This window comes from Cryptosporidium ryanae (genome assembly GCF_009792415.1).
Source record: "Cryptosporidium ryanae isolate 45019 chromosome Unknown contig_28, whole genome shotgun sequence".
Taxonomy (NCBI): Eukaryota; Apicomplexa; class Conoidasida; order Eucoccidiorida; family Cryptosporidiidae; genus Cryptosporidium; species Cryptosporidium ryanae.
Window position 1 is genome coordinate 131,814 of NW_027125542.1, and position 23,646 is coordinate 155,459.

The window sequence follows — 23,646 nt, forward strand, 5'->3', positions numbered from 1 at the left end:
TTTCTGTTCTAATAAATATCGCAAATATTGCACTAGTAACGATCTCTTTAAATAAATTAAATTTCCATAACTGTCCATTTTTTGAAATATAGTTAGTTCTTAAATATACTCTTAACCCTTCTGAGTGCTGAGGAAACAATGTTCACTGGAGTTCTAATTAATTCATTTATTGTACCACGGCCATTATCGTGCTCATCACTCAATGAAGGCGATTGTGGAGAGAAATCCCTTGCATTTCCTAAGCGTACAGGAGTTCTTATATTCAAGTCCTCGCCTTTACCCCTATTTTTTCTCGCTGTCAGACTTGTTGCAGACACTGGCAATTTACTTTTTGACTTAACATTTCCTATTTCCTTCTTCACTGTTTTAGATGTTCTGCTTACATTTTTCGCTGATTTTCCGCCTGAATTCGAATTTCGTATACCCTTAATTATGTTGTCTATTGCTTGATTTTTATTTTGTTCGTTTTTTATCACTTTTTTTGAAGTCGAAGACTCGCTTTTTTTAACATGACTTTGTGATTTGTTTTTTGATGCATTTGTTTTAACATTCTTGTTGTTCAAAATAGTTCGACTTTTTGATAAACTCTTCGAGTTTAAGTCACTAATTTTGCTCGCTTTTGATATTGCCTTCTTAACCACGGGTCTTTTTTCACTATCAACCTCTCTCGAACTCTTTGTTTTCTGTTTACTTGAGGAACTTGCCCTCAATATCGTTTTTGTATTCTCCTTCTTTACTGAAACTGCCGACTTTGAGGGTGCCTTCCTTGAGGAAATGCTTGTCAGCTGTGACTTTATTGCTGAGCTCTTCGAGGAACTTGTTTGTCTAAAATATCAATTAATCACTTTTCGCATCAATAATGAGAGCGGACAAAAATCAAGGAAAAATAAGTTGTTTTAAACCATACTTCAACGGGGATACAGATATACATACATCTCCTATTATAATTATCACATCCCTCTTTTCCTCCTTTATTTTTATCCCTCTTTAGTTACTCACCTTGTCGACCCACATGATTTTGCCTCTGAACTTGCAACTGATTTTTTACACACCATTTCAAATACATAAACTCACTAACAGTGTATCAATTTGTTCCCTGTATCAAAAATAAATATATAATACTAATATGTATACACAATTGTGTGACTACGGTCCTTTTTCATATAAATATTCAATTATCGTTAAAACTTAATTTTCCATTTCTGCCTTAAGTCTTACTTTTCAAATACATGCAAAACTGTGCCCGCCTACTAATGGCGGGCAATTTGATCTTCAAGTGGTTAACCACTATGTATAAAAAAGAATGTAATTTAAATAGCAAATAAAAACGACGCGCTTCGCATGGGGTAATTTTTGAATTTATTGATTTAAAGCAAACATTTTGAGGATGCAAAAATGCTGGTAAAAAATACGGGTATTTGTAATTAATAAATCTAAATTTAGGAGGATACCTCTTCTTCTCCCGGTGTCTAGGTATTCGTTTAAATTACTAATAAATTTTTCTTAAGCATAATTCTAAGTTACAAATTGGACCACGGCCGTTACTTAGTTTATATTAATTATTTATTTGTTGTATGCTTAACATAATTGCATGTCTGTGCTCCCAGTCCATATATTTTTTGATATATGAATACACGGCACCTTTGAAACACTCAAGTAAGAAAGTGTTAGAGTTGAGGAGGAGGAAAGACTCATCCGATAACTGCTTCCTTAAATTTTCCAATTATGTGAAGCATAATAACAATTGACATATAAGCTAATGTCATTATCAAGACTGTCATTGGTCCAACTTTGAGTCCAGGAGTATCGTCTGTATAGTAACTCAATAAATTTTGTGAAATGCTGTCCTTGCTTGCGCCTCCTGATGATGCTAGCGCACGACGTTGTCTATAATTGAAATATTACAAGTTAAGTGTGTTTAATCAAAATTTGCCCACACGTCCACCTACCTCATTGTGCTCGATCTAGCAATAGATGCTCTTCCTGCTCCACTGATACCTGATGGAACACTTCCACTTGAACTTCCTGTATTTTTTGACTAAAACAAATGTCGTAGTTAACATCATGTTTTTGTTAAAAAGGGATTAACAGAAAAAGGGTAGTAAGCAATTGAGCATACCCACTCAACGGCTGTATAACACACCTCCTCGTATAAAAATGAATCAATAAACATACCATGCTATTTACCTTGAAACAAAATCACTAAACTTGGAAAAATTAAATATACAAAAACAAAGCAGCAAAAATTATTTGATCCAACCTATTTTATTTCTCCTTTTATTTATAAAATAAATCAAAATTATGTGGTTGTTTCCCTATTATCCCCTGTAATATATATATATATATATATATATCCTGTAAACAATAAATTAACAAAGGAAAATAAACAAAATTATCCTATTTTTAGCTTATCTTGCCGCTATAATTATATTATTAATTCGCTCCATATTTTCATAATTTTTATTTAATAAATAATAAATTGTCGTTATTACCACTACTCTACTATACAATTTAGCTTGTCCTATTCTTCCCCCATACACCACTTATAATACCCCATAATACAATAAGCGCCCTCAGCACTTACAACTGCCGCCACTAAATAGCTATACAATATTTTATTAACTTATAAATGCAAAAATGCAAACCCCACACTTTGGCGGTAGCTGTCTGAATTAGATTAAAATGAGTTGTACAAGTGTTGATTTATTTAAGTAAAGATAAATGAGTTTGTTTAAGAAGTGAGGGATGAAGTGGTTTTTTAAATTTTATTTTTGTTTTAAGTGGTTCATTGTCAACTTCGAATGGCCTAAATTGATTTGTACAGGATATACAAAAATATTTACAAAAAGACTAGTATATATTTAATGAGTTTGTTATTATGGAAATAGAATTGAATAGTAAAATTAGAAAAAAAATTGAAAATGCAAAATCGTTAAAAATTGAGATAAACGACTATGACTACAAGTCAATGGAGCTGAATGAGGACATAACGTTAGAAAAGGACGCATCAAATATAAACGACTCTGCAAATTTGGTCATGGAAAACGGAGCATTGAACATTCTTCACCAATGGGATAAATTCAGCCAGTTTATTATATTTTGCATTCATGATAGATTCCATGTAATGTTGTCAATGAATTGGGTTTCGTTAATATTGCTTGTATTCTTTGTTTACATTGTAATAGCTATTATACTTGCATTTATTTTATTTATACTAACTAGTGGAGAAGCAAGTGAATGTATAGGAACAGATAGATTTGGTAAGATTGAGTATTTTTTTTTTGCAATTGAAACAATGTTTAGCATTGGATACGGTTCACCAAGGTCGCCTACCTGTTTGATGAGTAATTGCTTTACTCCAATAATGGTAATTACCTGTTCAATACTAAATTCAATCACAGTTGGCATATTCTTTACCAAATTTTCGGATTCAAACTCCAGGAAGTGGGCAATTTGTTTCTCAAAGGAATTATGTGGCATTGGATTTCAAGATAATTTAGATTACAATAACTGCAAAAAAAACGGCAATATTAGAATAAATGGTATTACAAACAACAACTGTCCCTTTGTAATTTCATTTAGACTAATTAATATCACACAAGAGGCATTTTTCTCACCAAAGCTTAAATTATTTATTATACTTCACTCTGATACTGGTTTATCTATAGCAGAAATTAAGTCTTTTAGAATAGATGTTCCTCTAGAATTCATGGAAACACCAGTTACCATTACTATTTATTCAAATGATATTGAGTCCCCCTTTAATGGTCTTAAACTCAGCGACATTAGAAATCAAGGCCAACTTTTTGAGTTAATGGCCTTACTCAGATTTTTTGATAACAGAACATCTAAAAACATCGAAATCAGAAAAACGTGGAAGCTCTCGAATGTCTATTGGGGTTATAAATTTGCCCCTATTATTAGAAAACCTATCAACCCTGATGGAACAATGTACCAAGTTGGAATATCTGATTTAAATAACATTGAACCTGTTATCTCAGATACTGCTTTTTACTGAATTAACATTACTTTATTTATAAAAAAAATATAACAAAACCCTAAGTTAAATCAACCTATAAACCCAACCAATTTTAATTTATCAGCTAGTTACCGTGATACCGGTTATACAAGAGCGAGCAGGCACTCTGCTGTAGTGCCAAGCTAATGTCTACATCCCTTTCACCAACTTCAAATACATAACTGCCAAGTGTGCTAAAAGTAAATGACAAAACTACTGTGATTATTAAATTAGAAAATATAATATCTATATTATTAAACAAACAATATGGACAGCTATTGTATCTCTACTCGAAATAAAAAAGTTTAAACTTGCAAATTTTAAATTATCAGGAAGAGCTTAGGCCTAAATTTAAATGAGAGAAAAAAAGAAACTCAACTTTCTTAATTAGAATATCAACTATAATAATTTAAAATTATTATCCATAATCAATATTCAAAATCATAATTATTGTCCATTTGCTACTCTTTCTCACGTTTATATTTGTTTTTATATTCATTTAATTACTTTGTTCTGCACTGGTTGGGTTTCTCAATTCATCATCAATATCTAATCAATTCATTATCTATTTTTAATGAATTACTTTTTATTAACGAACAAAGAAACTATACATGAAATCAATATCAACAATCCAACAGTACCTACAATCTTTAAGAAAGCCTCTCTTGGTAAATGCTTAGCACCTTTCTTGAATGACAATTCAATTACCTCCAATTCAGGCAATTCATCACCAGCAACCCCTTGGAATGAAAGAATCGAAGACGGTAGTTTAGTAGTGATTGGCGATAATTCTATTTGGTTTCCACCCTGGATAATATATGGAGTCAATTTGTTACCGTCTACTCTGAAGTTGCAATATGAATCACAATTTAGGAAAGTTGTATCCTTGACTGTTGAATTAAAGACACCATTACTGCTTCCACTAATAACTAGTTCAACATTTGTATCTAATATCAATTGTTGTACTTTTTTCAGTGAAGAATCAATCGAATACGGTGAAGCCAAGTATTTATTTCCAACTACAACTGTAAAATCGTGGTGAGCATCTCCATAATGAAGAGTCTTATTCAAATTCTGAAATGCTTTCTCTGAAACTCTATGATCTGGGAACGAACTAGATAATAAAAATGTATCAATAAAAACAAACAAAACTGTACCATCTCTCCTAGAAAGTATATTTGATGTATCAGTGTAGTGAGCAACATAATGATAAAAGTAATTTGGAAAACCAAATCTTGGGAAAAAGTCCTTATTACTATCATATGTTGAGTTATTTCTTTTCAACAATTCATTTGCATTGCCATTATCCCAGTCGGCTTGGCCAAGTGACACAAAAAATGGAACTTGCAGAGATTTATCTGAATATACATTTTCAAAACAATTTTTAAAATCAATACCACTTGGGAAGTTATCACCTGGACTAACCAAAAGTGAAAACGGAGTTTTTTCTGCTTGTTCCCTTAATATCGCTGCAGTTTTTTTTTGATTCCCTGTACAACCATAATTGGCTAAAGATGCAAAATATAATTCACTTTTTGCAATATCTGAGATACAAAAAACAATCCCGATGACCAAAAACAGTACTCTCATTTTTATTCAAATATCTTATCTAGCCTTTATTTATAGTGTAATAATTAATTTACTTTTTTTCTCGAGATCACCCAGTTTCTTTACTATTTCTTTTAAAAAAAAATTTTTCACCTTAATAAGAAAAAAAAAAGAAATATTAAAGTCCTAAATATTCTCTTTCTTTAAAAAGTTTCTTCAAAACTATACTCAATCACTCAAAAACTTTTTTTTCTCTCACCAACGCTATGTATGCAAGCACATCTACATACATTATTTAACGACAAAACGTCATAAAGAATGGATTGAGTCTTCATGTACCCCCTTTATCATATACACAAACGTAATGTCCTCATAATATTACTAAATAAAATTACACATATGTCTCATACCCTGTGTTATTGAATATCAATAATTTAAAATTCTACTGCTTTTTCTTTCTGCATGCATTTATCTATGTTTTAAATTTTTTTTTGTAGCACTTTTCCTAAAATGTATAAACCCCCCATCCTAATAATTAAAATATTTTAATCTGTGTGCAACCCGTTATGTTATTATTAATTTAATGTGCCTTTATTTATAGACATTTTTTATATATTTTTTTTGTTTTTGCAATTAAGAATGTTTCCTATTTTATATTGATTCATCTAATTGCCCATTTCGTTTGTGTTTTCCACACAAGACAAACTGATTTGTTGAATACAAGAAGTATGCTCTAAAATTTTTCATTTAGACAAAATAACAGTCTCAATTCGCCGATATTTGCAGTAAATTCACAAACCCAATACTCGCCCAATTTTTTTGATTTTTTAAATGCATGCATCTTCCCACTGAGTTGAGAAATTGTTTTCCCCTAGGTAAACATGTGAAACGACGTTTCCTGTTAAAATTGTGCTATCACTGTTTTTCCTTTATTTATATGATATAAATCTCATTCTAAAATAAAAGTGGCGTGATTTGAGTTTTATAAATTTTTCCGGACATCATTCAACATGCACATTTATTGACTATGTGTGGTGGTTAAACCATGAGAATGCAGAGGAAAAATTTCAAAAATAACAAGACTGTTTTTCGTGGAAGAGCAGGAAATTAATTCAAATTTGGGTTAAATTGGCGAATGAAAGTTTAAAAAGGCAAAAATAATGAATTTTGGCAGCTATAAGCCAATATTGATCGGTAACTTTTAAATGGTTATGAAAAATGTTGATAAAGAAGGAAAAAAGGCCGAGGTTAAAAGAAGAGGATGTCATGCAAGCCGGGAAAAATAAAATAAAAGAGTACATATACCTGCCTGAAAACAGAAAAAAGTATTTAAAAATAAAGTTAAATAGACCAAGAAAAACAGTAGAGGCAAATAGAAGATTAAACAAGTTTTTGTATAAGCTATTGGTGTACATACTTGTATGGTTGAAGAAAACAGTGTTTTGCATGTTCTTTGTATTCTTTTTTACGATTATGTACTTTAGTTTGAAAAATTCAAACTTTGGTTATTTCAAAGACTATGACAAATACGAACATGGCGAATCACCACTTAACACCGAAAAGGTTAATGCCAGTGGAAACTTGGATATGACTCAAATAGACAGTAAATTTGAAAGTATTGACAATAGCATCGTAAATTTGAACAAAAAGATGAGCATTATTATAGAGATGAATGAAGAGAAAAACAATAACAGCAGTAAAGCAATTGAGAAAAAAATGGAGGATAAAATGAAAATAATTGAAGACAGTTTATTTAACTTAGGAAATGAACTTGTGAGGTTTAAGGACGGCGTAAAAGAGGAGTTTAATGGGATTAAAAAGGTTGCATACGAGAGCAGGAAACAAGATTTTCAAGGCGACATAAGTAAAGTTATAGATTCTCTCAAAAGCAACATAACTGAAATGGAAAGAATGAATGACAATTTAAGGATTGAGTTTGAAAACTTATACCAGGAAATGAAGTTAGTAGATGAAGCGCAGGATGTACTAAAAAGTATGATATTATCAATTAACAAAAGAGCCGAGGGTCAATTAAGTTTAAACTCAGCTCAATTCTCACAGCAGTCGTTTCACTTTACAAAAGAAATAGAAAACTACATCCAAGACTCTATTAGAATCCAATATGAGATGAGGGGATACAACAAATTGGACTGGGCACAGTCTAGTATGGGTGGGAAGGTAATATATCCAGAAAAAAACATGTATTGCGAAATAGATGCAAATAAAAATCAAATATCGCCCTTAATCAGAGGAATAATGTATATTCAAACCATAATATTAAAACACTTTATTAAAAGAAATGCAAAAAGTGATAACTATCATACTGTACCAATATACAAGAGCAACTGTTTTAAACCCAGTGACATAATTAACTCGAATATAATGAAAACTGCTGGTAACTGTTTGCTCGTCCCGGTTAATTCAGATATCATAATTGAACTCTCAGCTTTGGTCAATATCACTTCAATCGGAATAGACCACGTTTTGTCACAGCTAGACTATGACAATGGAGAAACAGTTCCCAGAAACATCTCAATAGAATGTATTCAAGCCTCATTTGAAAAACCAAAAGCCCACTACATGACTTACTACTACCCCCAAAATGGCAACAGTCTCCAATTGAATCCAATAAATCCAAGCATGGTTTGCAGGAAAATCAAATTTTCCATAATTTCAAGTTACGGAGGAGATCATGTGTGTTTGTATAAACTCAGAGTATACGGGGATTTGTTTAGTAACAGCAGCAGCCATAAGTATATTGGAAGCAAGATGAGAGTGTTTAATGTCTTAAGAAACAACATAGTATATGGGATAGTGCTCCCTCAGTTGAAAAATTCGCTTACACTTGCAACAATAACGATTAAATTCACGCTTAGGTATGTAAGCGCATTATTCCAGGACTATTTGAAAGAGTACATAAGCAAAAAAGTTAAAAAGGAATCGTCTGAAACTGATCCAGTTGAAACAGGTGTTGACACAAATGACCGCACTCATAATGAGTACAATAATAAAGACTTAGACTTGAATGTTACTTTAAATATTATAAAAACCCACCAGGTAGATAACAATAAAAAAAGGCGTGAAAGGGAGCTAAAATGAAGAATTAATTCAGATAAGTACCAAACTACCTACCTCCTTGGTCGAACGGTGACACAATTAACTTACATACAAATCAGCACAAAGAAAGTTTTGTTTCTCCTGGAGAATTAATTTTAATATTTTTTACATCAGAGTATATAACGCAATTGTTGTCGTTAGGTAGTCTGTTTATATATTCATTAATGAGAATTATGTCTTGTTTAGAAAAAAACTTCTCTCCACTATCCGATCTTTTAAAATTATTCGCATATTCAATTTGGATTGAACTCGCAAGATTGGAGTTATTAAATTCTGAATTCCTTTTAAAGTCAGTAATAAACGAGTAGAATACGTTTCCAATAAAGCTCAGTGTAATTCCAAAAATCTCAAGCAAAAACTTGGTGTGATAATTGTTTTTTTTATCACCAAAAAAGTGTGAATAATACTTTTTTCTTCCAAAAGTCATTCTTTTCTTTGAGTAATTAAAATATTCTCTTGTGTTCTTAAAATAAGGATACAAATTCCCAAGAAACTTCATTATGCTTGCTACCTCCATTAAATCTCTCAATAATATGGCTATAAAGTCAGGGAGCGAGTACCAAGGCGAGTTTTTTGAATCTACCGTGTTAAATATCGCAAACAAGAATGTTTGAGCCATTTGAATCAACATGAAGTGTCTTTTTTTGTCTAGCCTGCATCTGCATATTGCTATTTGACCGCTAGCCTTTGAATTAATGACATGCAGTTTCTTTTTTCCCAAAGATTCAAAAATATTCCTTCTTTCAGTTTCTCCTTGATGATTGTTTATTAATTTAAGCGAAGAGCCGCTATTTCTGAAGTAATTCACTGGCTCGCCAGCAACTCCTATAATATGACTACCCTTGAATACAGCACTTTTTAAAAGTTTTTTGTCCAGGAATTTCATCTTATTTTTATATTTGAAGTTGCTTCTGTTTATTAATTTAAAATTACCTTCCAAGTCTACTCCCATTGGTTCTATTTCCTCAACTTGTGATAAATAATCTGCCAATACAATGCCAAACATATTAACATAGAACTCAACCAAAATTACTCTCATTTTTTTAAATACTTTTTTCACTTCTCTTGAGTTACTCAAGCTTTTTTTTTCTATATAAATATTCGGTCCAGGCTCAAAAAAGCTATTTGTTAGTGAAAAACTCACTTCATTTTCAGCATCTATATATATTGTATGTCTGAGTCCATCAGTTATGGTATCGATGGAATTCAGCTCAATAGCAAATTTACCCTTGCATTTCAGATTTCTAACTTGCGAGATCAATACTGCAATACCCAATATTAACCTCAAATTAAATATATGCATTGTTTTTTGCCTTCTCCTATGCCTCAAATAAAATATAACAAGTTTAGTTTATTAATCAAATACTCATAAAGCTACTCAGAATTAAAACAGAATCATTACAGTATGCTGTTCTCGTTAATTAGGCTTCCTTGATTTCACTCTGTTGAAGAAATTAATAGATGTGACCTTTCTCTGTTTTGAAATTCCTGATTATGTATTATGTTACTCCCTGTGTGTTTCCGTGAACAATAAAGTAACTATTTATGTCTGACGTTCAATAACTGACTCAATTCTCTTCTATTGTTTATCAGATTTAAGTCCTTTTACATTAATCTCAATATTCCTACATTTATGCTGTTTATGCATGTCTGGCGGGAAGCGGTCGTTTACTATAAAACGAGTGGAAGTGCCTTTTAATTAAAAATGAATTTAACCAATGTAAGTGAAAGAAGGGGGAATAACAGACCATAAATTTATAAAATCAAATCTACTTGCACACATCTACAAATGGAGGAAAGGGGAAAGAAAAGCGTTCTTTCGTCTAAAAATGGGGAAAATTCCGCCTTAAATGAAAAAAGGCTTGGGTTATATGTGTTAATGGGATCAGTAGTATACATATTAACAATAAAAAACAGAGCAGAGAAAGGGTGGCTGGAACAACCGTATTCGTGGATTCTTATACTTTTCAGGGCAGGTCCACTAGGTGGGATGATTTTAATGATCCCAAATATGATCTCAAGTTTAAAAATTCAAATACAAAGTTTTTGTGAGACGATAATGATCTACCACTTAAACTCCCGTGTCAGCGATATATCCACCATGGTAAGGGATTTGTTTCCCAATTTAGACAAACAGTTTATTTTTATTGAGTACTTGAGGAAATACTTTGTAAAAGGACTCTTTTTTCTGTGTATAGGCGAAAGCATATCAGAAGTTTCAGTCAATTATTCAGAGAGCACAGATATGTTGTCACTTAGTTTGCCTTTTATATCTTCCGTTCTCCGTTCAATTGGATTCTCAATGTTTTGCATTGGAATTTTAATGGATTTTCAAAAGACAAGGAAAAGGGCATTGGCTTTTACCGCAACAATCTCCTGTTGCTTTGCTGCATGTTTTTATATCGCCACAAGACTTATTTACAATAACTTAATTTTAAGCTCAACCATTATTTACACTCAAACAGTTATGGGTAAAATTCAAAATACAAAGCTATTCTCCCTGTTTATTTCATTTGAGCTTACACTTGCAACAATGCTTTTTGTTTCGAGTGTTTTAAGAAAGTTCTTTAATGTGTATGCATCGAGCCCTTCAAAAACATCACCAATAGTAGGTAGCTTACTCATTCTAAACTCAGTTATTTTGAGGTCATTTCACACCAAAAGCACGGGTTTGCCTTATTACATTCCTTACCTTGAGATCGGTCCGCTTATTTGGGGATCCTTTATACTTATTCATTCAATTCCTCTCTACGTCAGGTACGAATCTCAGAAATACCAACCAGAAAGGATTTCTAACACGGTCCCAAATTGCAAAAAGAGTGTATGATGCCGCTTGATTTTGTTTTAATACATAATTATAAAGGATCTTTTCAATGAGTTAAATAACTATGTTATTAAAATAGCATGAAATTACAGGCATGCTTCTAAATTTAGTCATTTAGCCTAGATATTTGTTTAACTGTAATTTAAACGTATAACTGAACGTTCTATGTGTAGTTTCATATAACAGCACTCCAATCTAATATTTACCGTGCTACTTTTTCTAATGCCTGGTATCGAAGATCATAGAACCCGCCAATTTAAGTGGAATGCCTATTTAATAGCAACCAATATATATTCTAAATTTATTCTGGTATAACAAAAAGGGTTTCATTACAGTTCTATATATTGATGGCATCATGGAATTTGAAGATGGATTAGATGTACGAGAGATAACAGTTAACAATGGTGGAATATTGACAAATGAGACCTCAGATAAAAAGGAAGAATTGGAATTGGCAAAAGGTGAAAATAGCCCCAATTCAACTTCTAACAAATTTAGATCAGAATATAATGTACACTCTTCTTCTGGGATGTGTGAAAACAATGAAAACAGTGAGATTTCTGTATTAACTTCACAATTGGCATACGAAAGAAACGAGAATGAGAGGCTTCAAGAAAACATATACGGGCTCCAAGAATCGCTCGTTAAATGCAAGCAGGAATTACTGGAATACCAAAAAAGAGCCTACGATTCAGAGATTCTCTCAACACGGCACCAACACGAATACAAGCTGCTGGAGCATGAAAAATGTTCTTTGCAGGAATCACTTAGTAAACAAAAGGACGAGACAAGTATTATGGAAAATAAATTAAAAGAATTGCATGCATTAAAAAATAACAATTTAATTGAATATACGAAAAAGGTTAGTCATTTGGAAGTGTCTTGTCGTGACTTAGAGCACAAACTTTCAATAATTCAAAAAAGCAGAGACGAACTTGAAATGGAACATTCAAAAATATGTGACGAACTAAGGAGGGTTAAGTCAGAACTTGAGTTTGCTAAGGGGCACTATGAGGAGAAAATAAAGATAAAAGAAGAATCAATTAAATTGAAAGAGGAACAAATTAAACAAATTCAGGGACTTTTGGATATGAGTATTAGTACAACTCAAAATCTTGAAAATGAAATAGAACTTTACAAGAAGAATGAAGAAATAAGTTACATTAACAACTCCAAATCCAATATTGTTAGTAAAACAGTTTGTTTTGGCGAGAATTCATCTGATATTGAAGGCAGAAAGTTGACTGATGTACAAGCAGCAGAATTACTTGTAAAAATATTTGGAGAAAAATTTTTAAATAGTGTTTCTTCTTCAAATGACATTGAAAACTCAAGTGATTCAAGCAATATTGGCAGTAGAAGAGTATTAATTGATCTTCTTACCCAAATAGAGGACTATCAGCAAAATTTGGAGGAAAGCCGCAAGGAAATATACACGCTTAAAGAAGAATTGAAGGAGTGTCAATACCATTTAAAAGTAACAGTTCCGGATTTTGAGTTAACTAGACAAAAATATGAGACATTACAGGCGGAAAATAGTTTTGCAATGGAACAGCTACAATCGTTAACACAAGAAAGACGGATATTAATGCACCGAATATCCGAGTATAAAACTCTTTGGGAGCACGAGGCAAACAAGAGGGAAATATATGAAGAACAATGTAAAATGATCACTTCAAAGCTTAGTATGTTTGTTTCTAATGAAAACAATAGAGAAGAAGGCATTAATAGTGGTAAAATTAATACTGAAATTGGCAATAACAACAGTCCCTGTAATTCCAGCGGTTTATTAAGTCCCATTTCAATTACGGGAGTATACGATGATATAATTGAACAAAATACTCAGCTTAAGTTACAAATATCGAGGTTAATAGATGGAATAGAAATGGAGAGTCAAATTCAAGTTAGGAAATTGAATTCAGAAATTTCTTCATACAAGGAACAATTTTCAAAAATGAAAAAAGAGAGAGATGAGTTGGTTTCGCAGTATCAGGAATTAATAAATAAATTGGAGGACGAAAACAACTCTCTAAAAAACAAAAATTTGACCAATTTAGAGGATGGAAAAGGGAATGTGGAGAAGTTCAAGAAAGAAGACAACGATCCAAGTGGTAATATTTCAGGCACAAGTACTTTTATTAAACAATTTGGTGAAGTAACAGAAGTATGTAAATCCCTAAGCGAGAAGCTTACAAATGAGATAGAGCAATCTGCTCAATATCGTTCAGAACTTTCCAGATATAAGGCACAATGCGAATATATGGAAAACTTGTGTGAAAGAAATAGAAAAAGAATGGACGAGCTTTTCGAAGAGAGGGACCAGTTGTTTAAGCAGGTTAACGATTTAAGAAAGACTGAAGATTCAAAGGAATCCGAGTTAAATAGTTACAAAGAGAAAGTCTTAATTAGGGAGTCAGAAATAATGGATATAAAGAGGGAAAACGACTACCTTAAAAACAACATATCTAATTTAAACAACTGCATTTCTGGGTTGAAAAACGAAATAGAGTTATCAATAAAACAAAGAAACCAGGACAATGCACTACAGAGGGACATAATAAGTCAACTACAAGGCGAGCTAGAGGGGAAGTATGCCGAAATAAACAGTATGAGAAAGTCTCAAGACTTAATACTACAAAGAGAGTTTGATGAGTCTCAAAGACTTAGACAACAGTTAAAAGGCGAATACAATAAATATCACGATTTGGAGGTTAGATATAAGGAAATACAATTGGAGAAGGAGAATCTGGATAAAAGGAATACTGAACTTGAGGAAAAGCTAAGTAATAATGCACTTGTTTTCAGTACAATTGAAAATGGTGGAATTTCAAATAGCAAAGAAAGTAACGTTACAATAGAAGATGAAAATGAGAGAGAGGACATAAATAGCATAAAGTCTTCGCTTGAAGAAAGCAGGAAACTTCAAAATTACTGGAAGGATCTCGTTCATTCAACTGAGAAGCAACTAGAGAACAAAATGGAGGAACTTAACGAATTAAGAAACAGAGAGGAGATATTAAAAATAGAACTACAAGAGAAGATTGAACTAATAAATAAGATTGAGGAGGACAACAAGAAAGAACAGGAAAGGCTGAATGAAAATATTAAAACAATGACACTAAGAATTTCTTCAGTAGATGAGGAGATTCTAAAAAGGGAGTCTGATTTAAGGGATAACCTTTCAAAGGCAAGCGAGGAGAATTCGATATTAAAAAAGGAGATTCAAGAGAGTAAACAAATTGAGCACGATTTGAGGAGTCAGTACCAGAATATAGTAAGAATGCACAGTGTTGATATAGAAAGACTGCAAAATTCAAGCAAGCAATGCTCGGAACTCAGGGAGGAGATTAAGAAAATAATCAACGATTCGAAAAAGACGGAAAACGAGAATACAAATCTGATAATGGAAATGCAAAATGATATAAATCAACTAAGACGTCAGCTTGAACTATCTATACAAAAATATGAGTCAGTTAAACTTGACAGTGAGAACTACAGAGATCTGTTGATAAAATTGAGAAATGACAAAAAACTCCCCCAAGATTACGAGAGGTTACTGGAAAGCGAGCTTCCTTCCGAGATTAACGTTGAAAAAGAGGATAAAGCAACTACATTAGTTCACTCTTCTAACATTGGAGTAAATTCTTCAAGTTCTGCGTCCTTCTTATTAATGAGGAAGGTTCAAGCCTTAACAAGTAACTTGGAAGAATTGGACACGAAATTAAACGAGTCAAGCATTGAAATTCAGCGTCTGAGTTTTGAGAAGAAGTCTTTAAGAGATGAAAATGAATTTTTGCAAAAAAGGCTTGCAGAGGAGTTGGAGAAAGTTACCGAATTTGCAACCAAGGCAGAAAGTAACGAAAACACACTAATTAGGCTTGGAGAACTGGTAACATTGAGAGAAACAAATGACAGATTGAGGAAAGAATTGATTAATGCTACAGAAAGATACACAAGTGTGGAAAAGAAATTTGAGTCTGAAACAAGGTCAATTGATCCCCTAAAGTGTGAGATAAGGAAGTTAAATGCAGAGATAGAGGAACTTAAATCACAGTGTGAAGAAAAGTCAGTGTTGAGTAAGACATGGGAAGAACAATATAACAGAATATTAATAAGCTATGACAACATTAATCCAGATGATATAAACAAGATGAAGGATGAAATAAATAAATTAAAGTCGCTGAATGAGGGTTTGAAAAACACTATAGAGACTAAAAATAAGGAGTATGACAAACTACAGTCTGAAAAACAAAGTGAACATGTTAGTACCGAGGAGCTGCAGTTGACGAGACAACAAATGGAACAGCTCAGAAAAGTATACATGAGCACAAATCAAAAACTCAAAGAGGAAAGGAACAAAAATACAAAACTGGAGAACGAAATAAAAAAATTAGGCAGCGTCTCGGCAGATATCTCGAACAATCCCAATACAAACAAGTTGAATAATAACGATATCAAAAATTTTACACAAGCTACAAATAATCTAGTTAATTTAGTGTTAAAACTCACAAAATTCTCACTATTAAGGCTTGAACTAGACAAAAATAAGTCTCTTAGTGCAAAAGAATGCATTGATGATGTCAGTGAAGATGTAACACCACTAAAAAAGAGACCTATTTCAATTAGTGTCGATAAACATAGTATAAAGAATGATAACACCCCCCCTAACAATCAAAGTAATTTACATTGAGTACTAGTAATTAAAATTATTCTCCTTTCACACAAATTTCTGTGAATGACTTATATTTTACTTGATTCTCTTTTATTCTTAATGTCCCATGGGTAATATACGAATACAAATCAGTTAGTCGATTTGTTCACATACAAGCTTTCTCAAACATTTTATTTAAAGAATATATCACTCATTCCTTATTAAAAACATAAACATTCATATTTAAACGAAATTTGCTAAGGCAAATAGGAACCGGAAGATTTAAGTCACTAAGCTCCTAACCCCTCAAACATCTCCAAGAGTTTGGAGTCCAACGATTCAATCTCATTGAAATTGCTGTTTATTTCAGAAAAAACATTATTGCTACCAACTCTATTATAATCCTGTAGGTCTTCATTTAAAAATTGATTATTAAGGAAAATGCCAAAATTTGATCCCGAATGAATTTCAGCATAACTGTTATTAAAATTCACGACTCCAACATTATTATGTTTCTCTTGGGTGTTAAAAGGAAGTTCCCACAAACGATCTCTCCCAACAACGCAATCTTTTGAAACATGACCCTGATAATTAAATGGTGTTTGAGTCAAAGTACCTTTTAAATTATCCGGAGAATTAACATTTAAATTCAATGGGTGACTGTAATTGATATTTAAACCCAAACGATGGTTGTTTCTCTCTGCAACAAAAGCAGAATTTCTGTTTACAGTGCTGTTTTGATAACCATTAGACCAAATGTTATCATTTGTCTGATTTTGAATTCTAAATAAGGTGATGTTACTTCCGTTGTTAGATGAGTTATTACTATGAAAAAATGGCGACTTATTTTTACCAATAGTTTTACCTCCATAATTATTATCACGCTCAAATTTCCTAACCCCAATATTGCCGACAAAAAGTAAATTATTTGCAGTTCTATTCCAAATTTCTTGTTGATCTGAAAATTTATTGTAATTTGTCACGCATTGGTGATTATGATGATTTCTTCTTTGGTTACAATGTTTACCTTGGAGACGGTAATTATATGCATTTGGATTACTGCATCTGAAATCACTCCCAGATCTGTACATTTTGTTCAAATCCAAATCTCGTCTCGCATTATTAATTCCCCATTCGTTATTGAAATTATTTCTGCTTCTGATGTTAAAATTGACATTAGAAAAATTAATTTGTTTCGAATTGATCTTGTTGGAATAATTGTTACGATTATCGTAAATGCTATTTGAGTTGCTTTGGTTCGTTCTTTGAGTATTTATTGAATCATTTATGAATTCATATCCTCGGTTAAAATTGATGTTAGAATTTCCCTTGTTAAAATTCAAATTAGAATGAGACCTGTTACTTTTGTTACTAGATGTGTCGTCAGTGCTGTTATTCGATGATATTGTGGAAAATGAAGACTGTGGACGAGAAAGGGGATTGTATGAATTGTCAAGGTTGTTATTTGAGGGCGATAAAACTGCCTTGTTGGTAAAAACACCACCAAATCTATTATTTTTGTGCTCCTTATTACAATCACTCACTTCGCATTCACTATTAACGGATGCAATTGAATTGGAAACATTGCTTTCGGAAAAATCATCGTCGGACTCTTCATCTGAGGAGATAAATCCAACATTGTTTACCGAAGATTGGATAATAGTATCTAACTCCAACACTCCCGTGAGTAAGCTCCTATTTTCGTATTCTTTAATAAATAATTTAATTAATTTATTTTCAACTTGAAGACTTTCTGGATTTCTGCTCCACTTCATATGACATACCGGACAGTTCTTGAAAGGCTTGTTTCTTATCTTCTTAAAACTCATTCGATTTTCACACTTTTCTCCAACTAAAGTTGGTTGTTTTTTATCCTCTTCTTTGTTATCTGATTTGAAGGAGTAAAAGTCAAATGAACAATCATCAATAAGTGGATGTCCCTCATTAACATTATGTTTACAATTATTGTTATCATCCTCATTATTAGAATCGCTTACATCATCAATTTTTTTGAAATCATCAATAATTAGTGTCTCTTTAACACTCGTAATGCATTTCCAACAAAGTATATGGTTACAAATACTTTTAATTGGTTCAGATGTTTTCTTGTTGCATTTTTGACATATTTCTGAAAACATATCCTTTTTGAACACTTTAACCATGAGGTTTCTAAAATTTTTGTTTAGATACTCAAGAGTTAATCCCCTATAGAATTCATGGTTGTTTAACAGTGAATATGCATCAATAGGATTTTTCACAAATCTGTTATGTGATATTTTATTTTTTCTCTTTTTAAGTACTTTAATTACAGCTATACTGTTCCAAATAATGTATGATCTCAGCTTTGCTAATTTTCCACAACATTCAAGTAAATTGTGTAACCAATCAACAAATTTTCTTTCATTAGCTAATTCAAAATCTGGATTTATTAGGGATGACAACGACGATATAAACATTGAAGACAAATTGTTTGTATCATCAACTCTGTTGCTTAACTTCATATTTGAATATGCCACATTCGATTGTGATGTCATAGACATACTCCATATATCCCTAGATATAATACACATTAAATCCCTAATGTAATTTATGTCCCTGTTGTACATTGAATCCATTCTGTTCATATCTCTTAATAAAATGTCCTTGAATATCAAATCATATCTTTGAGCCTCGACAAAGTTCTTCTTTTCCTCTTGTTCAAAAACCCATCTTATTTTTCTAATGAGCAATTTATAATTCAAATATCTAGTTCCCCTATTGTTTCTTGCTTGTACCTGGATACCTTTTGAGAATTTTATTATTTCCATACCAGTTTCGGAAATCCTGACATTAGACTTCATAGTTATATTATATTCACAATAATACTTCAATTCCAATTTATAAACTGCAAAAACACATGTGTCTACTAATTTTGGGCTCTTAAATTAAAACTGAACGTAAACATGTAACAACAACGATCGAATACAATCTAATTAATATACTTATAGCCTCTGTATAAATATATAATATACCTCAATAAGATCACCTGCTGTTATCCGTACGAACATGAGAATAGAAATTTGAATATTAATTCATCCTCGAAAATAAGGAATGGCGTTCACCAAAAACCCAATTCTCAACCAATCCGACTCTCAAAAACTATATCCATGAATAGGTAATATTTAACCACGACAATAATGTCGTTTTGAGTTAATTATAATGGCAAGGGTATTATCCCAGGAAAAAGAAACAAGTATTTACAATATCACATAAATATAAATAAAATAATTCTAGTTGATTTTTTTAATCTGGTACCAAATAGAAATGATTGTGAATTATTTTCAAGCAACTTGAAAATAGTTTTCAAGGCTTTCTTAAAAATAATTTATATATATTTATATATTAGTTTATTTCGTATATATTTTTTTAAGTCTCGTTTAGACAAGAATTAGTAATTTACTTACAATTTATTTCTGACATTATTCATACCTTATTAGTATCCTTGATAGTTAATTTAATAGTATAGGATTTAGGCGCCTAGGCGCGTGAATTAAAACCTTATTCATTACTCTTTGCTTCAAATATAACTCGAGACAAAACAAAGATAATGTGTCTTTTTGATGTTAGCATCAGTCGTCTTACAAATTAAGTCTCAAATTTCTCAGAAATGACAAAACTTATTTTAGTGATAAAAAAGGTAGAATTTGACAGGAATATATATTTAACATCCGCGTTTTTTCACTGAGAATGTCGTGTTTTACATCTTAATATAAAAACATATTTGAAAAGGGTGCTATGATATAGAAAAATAACCTAGATGTCTTATGGATGGCCTGCCGTGGGGGCAGTTCCAGGGTGAGTTTAAGGTACTCATTCTCCTCACAATGGTCTTCATTTTGTGCATATTTAGGTCATCTCCGATCATTACTGCCGTTCTACATGCTCTAAAATACATTAATTTTATAAGTTAGTAAATTGGGGAAATACGCGATTAAAAGAAACTTACTTTGATGCTAGTATAGACCATATCTTTTTTGGCCTTGGGATTGTATTCAGTGGACACCACAAGACTGTGTCTTTAGCGTTGTTCTCATCCGAGACAGTTATCGAGTCCTCCTTCTCTTTATCTGGGTCTTCTTTGGTTTTCTCATAGGCACTTGAAATACTCAGAATTTCGTCCTTTATGGACATTTTTGTCCTGTACTTCCCTATTTGAGAAAGTAAATCCAAAAAGTCTAGTTGCTTTAGTGGGATTCCGAATATCACTGGTAGGTGCGTTAACTGAACCCTCATTCCAAGATCCAAATTGTTATTGAAAATAAGTTTGAACCCATTGTCCTCAAAAATACTTCTGTAGTTAAGTACAATCTGTTCTTGAGAAGGCGTTAGTCTTATTGACAATGGCGAAATGAGCTTTTGAGTCTGCAAGTGGCCAAAATCTTTATTCAAGCTCTCAAAACGCGCCTTTTCGTCTGATGCATGCTGATCAATAATAAATATATGCAATGATTTTGATTCACAAATATATAATTTTGTTAAAATAAAACCTCTATTAAATTGACCGATAATCTCTAGGTCACTAAACAATTTTTTCTCAAAATTAAAACTTTTCACCTGGTCTTTTTGTGAGCTGAAGTTGTTATTTTCGTTAATATTAATGGAATTTGTAATATCATCATTTATTTGGAAATCAGTCGGGGATACTTTCTTTTCTTTAAAGCTATTAATTATTTTTCTTTTACTCACTTCGTCCCATATTTTCTCCTGACTTGGGACGCAGTATTTATATTCCAATACACAAGGAGTTGGAATGTTAAAATTTAGTTTAATCTTAACCTTTTTACCCTTTTGTCTAGATGTATTCGTTGAATTAAAAGATTCGGGTTTGTATTCTCTAACCTGTGTTTTATTATTCTCATCTTTTTCCTTTATTTTAGCGGATTTACTTGCTCTTAGTGAGGCGTTATTAACCAAGTCATTCTGAGTGTCTGTAGTTAGCTCAACACTTTTGCGGGTATTATTTGAACTAAGTACAGGTGAATCATTGGAATTTAGGTTTTCTGTGTTAGATGTTACAACAGAATCTGAATAAACTTCGCTTCTTGTTTTTTTAATTTCGTGGTTTGTAATGTCCAATAGCTGTCTTTTTTTATCTGTGGGGATTTCGTTAATATTATTGGACAAATCTTCTGACCTATTACAAATTGGGACGCTCTTCTGATATGAATCCAGCAAAAAGTGTTGAATATTTTCCAGCAGAATGTCCTCGACCATTGATGGAAGCATTATTGTTCTTTTATTTGGTGTAACATTTATATCCAACAATAGTGGAGGCAAGGTTATATTGATAACAAAAACGGGATAAAGTTTTTTGTTAGTGAATGAAGAAAGACTTGAATATACAGAAAATATCGAGCGTGAAATTCGTTTTATTGGATCTATTGGCCTTTTATTCATTGTAAACAATTGATGATCGGGGTAAGGACGACCTTTATTTATCGCTGAAATAAATCCGGTTATAGACCAGTTCCCACCTATCTTATCCTCTTCTGTGTTATTAATATTTGGTATAAATATTTCACCACTTAAATTAAACTCAAGTGAATTATCCAGAACAGACCTTCCCCATAAATATTTAGCGACATCCTTTTGAGTGCTTTTTCCTCTTGTAATTAATAATTCATTTTTTTGTTGAAAAGTTTGTTGGTTTATGTTAACATCTGTTAACTTAGAATTGATTTTTTCTCTCTCAGAATCGGATAGTATTCTATTTGTTACGAAAAACCTTATGTTCGGGTAACAAATTGCATATTCCTCCAGCATAACAATTAATGACTTCAATTGCTGTTTAATGTTTCTCAAAAAGTGCTTTCTTCTCGAAACATATGGGGTAAATAAACCTGTTATCTTTACTCTAGTTCCTGTTTTTCCTTGAAAATTGTACTTTTCATGATCGTCCAAATCGGTCTTAATTAATTTGCATTTTTGGAAGGTCAATACTTTTGTTTTCCCTTCATCTATATTAGAATCATCATTGTTTCTTGAAAAAGGTAGAGTATGTATTTCAATAGTTTCGCAACTATTTATGATCGAATTCAACCCCTCTCCGCGAAATCCAAGTGTTTCTAATGACAAATTAATATTATCAAAGTTCTCAAGTTTTGAAGTGTTTCCCCTCTCGCCAATGAGATCTAGATCCTCTATTCCAACACCGTTATCTATTAACTCAATAGTTGATGCTCCGTTGTCAGACAAGGAAATGAATATTTCTGTGCACCCTGCATCTATTGAGTTATCTATTAATTCTTTTATAGAGTCTTTTAACTCAGTTATCACTTGTTGGCTGCAAATACGGTCCTGGTCTTCCTTATTAAGCCTCCTTAACATCTATTTTAATCAATGTAAAATAAGAGCATTTATAAAGAATTACCATTTAATGCCTTATACCTTTGGGGCCTTTCACCATCACTTGTGTTTTTTTGTCCATATTGGCGCGTAATGTGGGTTTCGTGTTTTTTCAGTTTAATTGTATTTTGAAGTCTGTATTGCATAGAAAAAAAGTAAATAGATATATGTTCTATCACAAAAAAAAATAAACAGATAACATATATTTAAAATAAATGTTAACAGTTTTTTGAAGATTTCATTTGTGTGTATATCTCTTTCCTGACTTCAAGTCAACGGTTTATTGTGGACAAGTATTCGTAAAAAAGAAATGATGGTGAAAAAGGAACGAACAAATATGGGTAAGGGAGTTACTGAGAAAGAGTATTCGAGTTACTACACCTCTCTTTTCGGTAAATTTGAAAATTCTCCGAGCGTAAACACAGGTAAATTTGATCATACTCAAACAATGAAGAGTGTTTCATCAAGAGAGTATTTTGACGAAAATATAGATAGCAATATGGTCATCCTAAACGTTTACGACCTCGATTCTTTTAGTGGAAAAATAAATAAATTCACAAGAGCATTAGACATTGGAGCCTTTCACGCAGGAGTCGAGGTATACGGGATTGAGTATTGTTTTGGCTCTACTAATGATGGAACTACAGGGATAACATCAAACCTGCCGAGAAGGCATCCAATACACATTTATAGAGAAAGCATCAAAATGGGAAGGACTAACTTCACGAGAGGTGAGGTTAAAAGGATAATAAACAACATGAAGTCAATTTGGCCCGGGTCAGAGTACAATATTTTTCGCAGAAATTGCCTAACATTTGCGGAAGAATTATGCAAAACTCTGAACGTCGGAGGAATACCTAATTTTGTTAAGTTGCTTCCTGAATTACTGTGTCAAGCAGGTGACGGCTTGGATAAGGCAGCGCAACACCTCGTCACAATATTTGATAAGGTTACAGCGACTTGTTCAAACTTGACAGCTTTTGAGGCTAATAAAGGTGATAGGAAACATTATTCTGTTGATAGCCGTCAAGTAACTGAATCTACTGTTGGAACAATCAGTGACTTAAGAAATACACTCCAATGAGTTCCCATTAAAATATAGGC

General features: G+C 32.2%; 11 protein-coding genes across 11 annotated transcripts; 5 read left to right on the forward strand and 6 right to left on the reverse strand.

Annotated features, from left to right (window-relative positions):
• Positions 1-92: 92 nt before the first annotated feature.
• FG386_001819 (uncharacterized protein) lies at positions 93-1,055 on the reverse strand (the record flags this gene model as incomplete). Its single annotated transcript, XM_067341212.1, has 2 exons — positions 93-825; positions 1,000-1,055. 2 exons carry the CDS (start codon positions 1,053-1,055, stop codon positions 93-95), a joined length of 789 nt encoding a protein of 262 aa, XP_067197174.1.
• A 636-nt stretch (positions 1,056-1,691) lies between these two features.
• FG386_001821 (uncharacterized protein) lies at positions 1,692-2,178 on the reverse strand (the record flags this gene model as incomplete). Its single annotated transcript, XM_067341214.1, has 3 exons — positions 1,692-1,887; positions 1,950-2,038; positions 2,176-2,178. 3 exons carry the CDS (start codon positions 2,176-2,178, stop codon positions 1,692-1,694), a joined length of 288 nt encoding a protein of 95 aa, XP_067197176.1.
• A 700-nt stretch (positions 2,179-2,878) lies between these two features.
• FG386_001822 (uncharacterized protein) lies at positions 2,879-4,018 on the forward strand (the record flags this gene model as incomplete). The annotated part of the gene is made up of 1 exon (XM_067341215.1): positions 2,879-4,018. One exon carries the CDS (start codon positions 2,879-2,881, stop codon positions 4,016-4,018), a length of 1,140 nt encoding a protein of 379 aa, XP_067197177.1.
• Positions 4,019-4,597: 579 nt separating this feature from the next.
• Positions 4,598-5,608, reverse strand: FG386_001823 (acid phosphatase; the record flags this gene model as incomplete). Its single annotated transcript, XM_067341216.1, has 1 exon — positions 4,598-5,608. One exon carries the CDS (start codon positions 5,606-5,608, stop codon positions 4,598-4,600), a length of 1,011 nt encoding a protein of 336 aa, XP_067197178.1.
• A 1,431-nt stretch (positions 5,609-7,039) lies between these two features.
• Positions 7,040-8,665, forward strand: FG386_001824 (uncharacterized protein; the record flags this gene model as incomplete). Its single annotated transcript, XM_067341217.1, has 1 exon — positions 7,040-8,665. One exon carries the CDS (start codon positions 7,040-7,042, stop codon positions 8,663-8,665), a length of 1,626 nt encoding a protein of 541 aa, XP_067197179.1.
• A 73-nt stretch (positions 8,666-8,738) lies between these two features.
• Positions 8,739-9,986, reverse strand: FG386_001825 (uncharacterized protein; the record flags this gene model as incomplete). Its single annotated transcript, XM_067341218.1, has 1 exon — positions 8,739-9,986. One exon carries the CDS (start codon positions 9,984-9,986, stop codon positions 8,739-8,741), a length of 1,248 nt encoding a protein of 415 aa, XP_067197180.1.
• A 486-nt stretch (positions 9,987-10,472) lies between these two features.
• FG386_001826 (uncharacterized protein) lies at positions 10,473-11,510 on the forward strand (the record flags this gene model as incomplete). Its single annotated transcript, XM_067341219.1, has 1 exon — positions 10,473-11,510. The coding sequence occupies one exon, from the start codon at positions 10,473-10,475 to the stop codon at positions 11,508-11,510; it is 1,038 nt and encodes a 345-aa protein (XP_067197181.1).
• Positions 11,511-11,862: 352 nt separating this feature from the next.
• Positions 11,863-16,197, forward strand: FG386_001827 (uncharacterized protein; the record flags this gene model as incomplete). The annotated part of the gene is made up of 1 exon (XM_067341220.1): positions 11,863-16,197. One exon carries the CDS (start codon positions 11,863-11,865, stop codon positions 16,195-16,197), a length of 4,335 nt encoding a protein of 1,444 aa, XP_067197182.1.
• Positions 16,198-16,448: 251 nt separating this feature from the next.
• On the reverse strand, positions 16,449-18,998 carry FG386_001828 (uncharacterized protein; the record flags this gene model as incomplete). The annotated part of the gene is made up of 1 exon (XM_067341221.1): positions 16,449-18,998. The coding sequence occupies one exon, from the start codon at positions 18,996-18,998 to the stop codon at positions 16,449-16,451; it is 2,550 nt and encodes an 849-aa protein (XP_067197183.1).
• Positions 18,999-20,139: 1,141 nt separating this feature from the next.
• Positions 20,140-22,524, reverse strand: FG386_001829 (uncharacterized protein; the record flags this gene model as incomplete). Its single annotated transcript, XM_067341222.1, has 1 exon — positions 20,140-22,524. The coding sequence occupies one exon, from the start codon at positions 22,522-22,524 to the stop codon at positions 20,140-20,142; it is 2,385 nt and encodes a 794-aa protein (XP_067197184.1).
• A 355-nt stretch (positions 22,525-22,879) lies between these two features.
• FG386_001830 (uncharacterized protein) lies at positions 22,880-23,626 on the forward strand (the record flags this gene model as incomplete). Its single annotated transcript, XM_067341223.1, has 1 exon — positions 22,880-23,626. One exon carries the CDS (start codon positions 22,880-22,882, stop codon positions 23,624-23,626), a length of 747 nt encoding a protein of 248 aa, XP_067197185.1.
• Positions 23,627-23,646: the final 20 nt, after the last annotated feature.